The sequence below is a fragment of the Diadema antillarum genome, unplaced genomic scaffold, assembly GCF_040938485.1.
Source record: "Diadema antillarum isolate AM-2024a unplaced genomic scaffold, OU_Dant_1.0 seq00002123_RagTag, whole genome shotgun sequence".
Classification (NCBI taxonomy): Eukaryota; Metazoa; Echinodermata; class Echinoidea; order Diadematoida; family Diadematidae; genus Diadema; species Diadema antillarum.
Genome location: NW_027272763.1, coordinates 11,351 through 16,686, shown reverse-complemented (window position 1 = coordinate 16,686; position 5,336 = coordinate 11,351). Strand labels below are relative to the sequence as shown.

Sequence of the window (5,336 nt, the reverse complement as noted above, 5' to 3'; positions counted from 1 at the left end):
GCAAAATGAAAAAAAAATAATAACATAACTATCACTATATGTCAACATAGCATCCCCAGGTTTTAGCTTTCATCTCATCCGCCCCAAAGTGGCTGTCCCTGTCTTCCCTGTCCCCCATGTCCAAAATGATGATATTACTCTGCTACAATTATAAATGTTAGTGAAAAGAGCCTATCCTCACATTTCCCACAAAATAGTTTCTTTTCCTTGTAAGGATATTTTCATAGCATGTCATGCTGCTTAAAACGCTCTTTTGCATTATGAACAAGCACTACACTTCAACGTTCCTCAAGCCCTTGAGCATCAAGTATGAGCAAGGAGGAACTTGGTATGACCCAAACTCAACCATAGCCGTACGCAGCGGGGGAGTCAGGATTGGAGGAGGAGTATTTCAACCCCCCCCCCCCCCCCCATGAAATTTGCAAACATCTGTTCTTCGGACTCGCATATTACATTTCGGATTTCAAATCACTTTATCAGTTCATAAGGTACAAAATCAATCATTGCATCTAGCCTTATTTTTTTTTTTTTTAATTCCGGGAAAGGTTTCGCGTCCGATCCTGGACGCTTCATCACCTAGTCTGATTTGGTGGCGGGAAAATTGTCATTGTCGATCGGCACAGACGAACTGCAGACGTTATTGTTGGGATTCAGTTGTTGAGGAATTCTCCGGATGACAGAGCTGTACACCCGGGAGAGGTTGTGTCGCAGTCTCCCATTCTTTTATTAAGGGTTGGGCCCTCGCGGAGCTGACGGAGACGGCTGGCTTACTGTCATACGAGCTGCCGAAGAGCCCGGATGTGAAGCCCTTCTCGGAATTAAAACAGGAAGTCCAGATGCAATGATTTCATTTTGTGCCTAATTGAATGTTACTTGGATGAATCAAAACTTTAAATCCATTTTTCAGTTAACATAGTTAATGACAAAATCACGTGACGATAACAGAATTGAATTTGATTTTTTTCTTCTATTTGCTGTATAGTTCCACATTTCTCGTTATTCTAAAGTGAGAATAAAAGTGGCATATATTGTGATATTTGTCACTCCACCCACTTGCCGTTTACTTTGTCACTGTTAGTGACCGCTATCCACATTCATCTGTCTCAAAAATACAAAGAACAGAGCACACGCACATATTCTTATACTGCAGTCAGTCCTTTACCATTGTAAGTATGTATGATAAATATTTTTCATGATATTTTTTAATGAATCGGATAAATCTCCTTGCTGGTTTTCATTGCTGGCTGGGTGGTTAAAATTGCAAAACGGTATGAATGAATGACTGAATATGAATGACATTTTATCAAACAATAGACTCGCTTCGGAAGGAGTACTTTTGTTTTCATCTTGATATTTCTAAAAGCAACATAAGCAAATAGATTAGATGAAAGCGTATCGGTCGAACTATCGCTGAACGTCGAAATGTCCTTGTCATCACACCTTTAGATTCCTTTGGAATAAGTACATGTATTGAAATGAGTGACTACGTCATGAATGCGGTTCAAAAATGTCAAAGGAAGTTCAAATCCACTATGTGGACTGATAATATAGAAACGTTAAATGCAACATTTTGCGGAAGACAAATAGCTGTATTAGTATCTTATCATTCGATTAACAATGTATTGTCGATGCAAACAAGCACAAACGTAGACGGCATCAAGAAACTTACAGGGATTTGAAGGAGATCTCCGGATGATTTTCAGACTTAAACATTTGAACAACTGTATTATATATATATATATATATATATATACAGAGTACAGTTTCAGAATTTATAGTGACTGGGTTGAGGAATAAGAACGTTTTCACAATTTATTACAAATTGCAATGAACAAGGATGATGACTTAACAGCCTCACAATTCCTTGGGGCTTAAGGAAGCTGAACAAAAGAAGATGACATGCATACATTCTACACAGGAGAACTTGTGAAGCAAGTGATATTGTAATGGATACACAGCTACATTTCAGAAGTATGTGAGGCTCCTATGTCATCAACCATGTGTAGTGTTATTTGTTTTAAGACTTTTCAGAACATTGTTTCTTTGTTCAAGGACCACAATAAATTCCACAAATCTATATACATGGAGCTATTGATTTATGTACTACATAATGTGCAATTATGAAAATCGCAATAAAATAGGTAATGGGTGTCATACAATAAAAGCTGGTTTATCATATCCAAATAACTCGTAATCAAATCTGTAAATGTTCCACAAGGCTCTTAACTTTTCTCTTGAAAATCTATCAAAGTATTTGGTGACATTGGTAGACGCGCTGTTAGTAGGGTGACTGTTGGCCGAACTCGGGTATGACAGCTTCCGGGTAAAGTTAAAATGACTCAAGACATAGTTGGCTTCTTCCTGGATATTCTCCAGTCTACCAATAAAATCATATTTGATCCTGCAAGGCGAGCAGAGTTTGTACATCTCCTTCCAGTGCTCGTCGAATTTGGGTCTCTCAATGGGGTCCACGAGGTAATTGGTGAATTCTGTCCACGTGATGTTCTCCCCTGTTTTGAGCTCTGAATGCGTCGCGTTTGAGCGGTGCTTTTCCATAACGTGCTTCGCAACCTTCTGAAGACTCTCCGGGGCAAGTCGATAGACATCTAGATCCTGGTATTTGTTCTTGTAGGCGGAAAGAACCCTAGTCAGAGGTTCACGAACAAACATTACTTTGCGGTAAGTGGAGATTCGCTCCAACTGCTGCGTCTTGGAGAGGGTACCAAGGCGTGTCAGTTTGTTGCGCGAATGTGCCTCCCTTGACGTGATGTCTTTCATACTCACCTTACGTCCTGACAAAACCATCAAAATACGTTTCCAGTTGCTGCATCCGACCTTGGGAACATAGCAAAATAGGAGCTTCTGTTTGTCGAGGACGAATACATGCGAAAGAGTGTCGCGATAGAGCAGTTTCTGATACTGAAGATTCGGAGATGTGTTGCAAGTATGCTCCACTTGAGCCTTTCGTCTTTCTTGTTCCTTCCTAATCTTCAACTCTTTGGGAAGAATGATCCGCTTCACAGTGTGTGACGTGGTATTTGCCTGCAGTTTGGAGCCATTAGTCGCTGTCGGGATGCTGGTGTTCAACTTATTTCCCACGACTTTTGGCGGGAATGAATCAGTATCATTGCTCTGAACAATTTTGATGGTATACCTCGATGTCACGACCTGGAATGCGCCACTGTCAGATAGGTTTGCTGGATTGGTTTGATGCTTGGTTACACTTTCAGACCCTTCACCACAGACGTGACATCTTGGAATGTCCTCATCTGCTTTGATATTCCTTTCATCACTTTTCGACTCTACGTTCAGGCCATGCAGCAGGTCATTGACGCTGCCTTCGCCTTCAAGTCCCGTTCTGCGCAAGTTGTGCGTTTGCTCTATGCGACTTTTGATTTCCTTTACCTGTTTGACACATAAAAGCAGGAAAACTGTTAGTCCATTTGGATCAGTTACTGGTTCATTCAACACATATACCATTTCACAGTCTCTGAATTTTGCAATTATATGTATGGTGAATAATCAAATCTCAAAGGAACGTGAAAGAAATACATAGCCAACGTAGGCCTATTTATAGATGAATAATCATTTCAATGGCGGAAAATGATGTCTTTTCAGGAGAAGGGAGTAGAACTGCGACGTTACTGACCGAAGAAATCGCAATGATTTTCACAGTAAGCCTATTACAAAAGTTTCGCTATTTTTATATTTTACTTTACTCTCTTTTGAATGCAAGTTCCCCTCCCACGCGATAATTTCCAATTTAGTGTTAAAACGTGAGTTTAAATAGAATTATTTGCTTTTATAGAGAAAGACAGTACTTGTATTGTTAAATGGAGGCTATCTACATAATTCTAAGCATCGTGATTATTGCAAACAGTGAGCTGTGGTATTATCAGTGTAAAGTCTACGAGAACAAAAATCTTGTATGTATCAAAACTTCCTCTATATACTTGATAAGATAATACAGAACTATTCATCGGCTTTATGAGCTACATAGACAACGAGACAATATTATCATGACGTCACACTTCGACACCAGATCACGTCAATTTGGCCACATCATTTTCATTCAGCTAGTAAAATAAAGTTACCAAATATGGCCGCAAGTGTAGCTTCCTGAGATCGTTCTCATCCTGCCCCGATTTCTCTTCCCTATCATCATTTGGGTTTGATTCATCTAATGAAAGAATAGAGAATAAAGAAGAAGAAGAAGAAGAAGAAGAAGAAGAGGAAGGAGAAGAAGAAAGACAACATTAGTTATCAGAAGTTACGACTATAGTGTATACGGTCATCGGAGTTACATAATTATGAGAGCAGTATTGAGACATCAAAAAAAAAAATGATTTCCGCAAATTATGTCACCGTCTATATGGTGACAAAAATGTCCAATGGCTATAGTTTAGAACGACCAAGATGAGGTGTGCACGAATGCCTTATAATGGATGACTAACACTATAGAAACATGTCTAGAAATTATCGATCAGAATGTCGGGATTTTAAAAGAATTTTGTAACTGTTTGTTGCTCTTCGACTTCTTGACTTCTTGTTTCTATATACTATACAATCAACATACATTAAGGCATTTTTTTCTCGGGGTTAGTTATCCCAAAGTGGTGTATAGCCAGTCGTCAATTTGATATAGACCACTATGACATAGGCACTCTGCATTGCATCCAAGGCAAACTTGGAAAAAAGAAATCTGAAGAAATGAATGCTTATCACGTAGGTAGCAACATGAATATTTCAAAGAAGAGTCAAACTAAGCCACCGTAAGCCAGCCAAAATCTTGATTGTGGGTTGAACGAATAAAATACCATTGTTTTTGATAGAAAATTACTAACCTTTTCCTTCTAAAGTCAGAAGGGTGTACATAATGACTGTGACCGCCATGACAGTCAAAATGCATCTGCAGAGTCTTCCGCTCCTCGGGCTAAAAAGCTTGAAGAACGACACAGCCATACTTCCTGATGTTGGTTGTGGATCACAAAACAGATCGGCAGTCCTGTAAAGAACATAATAATTATACAAATGAAAAGGTCGTGGTTACTATACGCATAATCCAAATAATATACTAATTACTAGTAATTTACTGTGCAGAGACGTTTAAATATCCGAATAATTGATAAATGTAGTAATGATGATAATGACAATAATAATAATGATAATCATCATCATCATCATCATCACAAAGATAATGTCAAATGCTATTTGACTTTTCCCGAATGATGCAGAAAACTTTCATCAGTTGAGGAGATTCAGGCTTCTATATGCCAACCTTTAGTACTTTTCTGGCTAGCTTTCGTCTTATACTCCTGTGAACTTCTTCAGGGAAA

The 5,336-nt window shown here is 38.8% G+C and overlaps 1 protein-coding gene across 1 annotated transcript; it reads right to left on the bottom strand.

The window, feature by feature from the left end:
* Positions 1-2,151: 2,151 nt before the first annotated feature.
* On the bottom strand, positions 2,152-4,962 carry LOC139713996 (carbohydrate sulfotransferase 11-like). The gene is made up of 3 exons (XM_071625720.1): positions 4,845-4,962; positions 4,095-4,180; positions 2,152-3,405 (listed from the first exon to the last, which is right to left on the bottom strand). Exons 1-3 carry the CDS (start codon positions 4,960-4,962, stop codon positions 2,152-2,154), a joined length of 1,458 nt encoding a protein of 485 aa, XP_071481821.1.
* Between the last annotated feature and the right edge of the window lie 374 nt (positions 4,963-5,336).

Coding starts and splice junctions, on each gene's coding strand:
- LOC139713996 (XM_071625720.1), bottom strand. CDS start 4,962: ATGGCTGTGTCGTTCTTCAAGCTTTTTAGCCCGAGGAGCGGAAGACTC. Junction 4,181..4,844: donor TCTGACTTTAGAAGGAAAAG/GTTAGTAATTTT, acceptor TTCTTTCATTAG/ATGAATCAAACCCAAATGAT. Junction 3,406..4,094: donor TACACTTGCGGCCATATTTG/GTAACTTTATTT, acceptor TGTGTCAAACAG/GTAAAGGAAATCAAAAGTCG.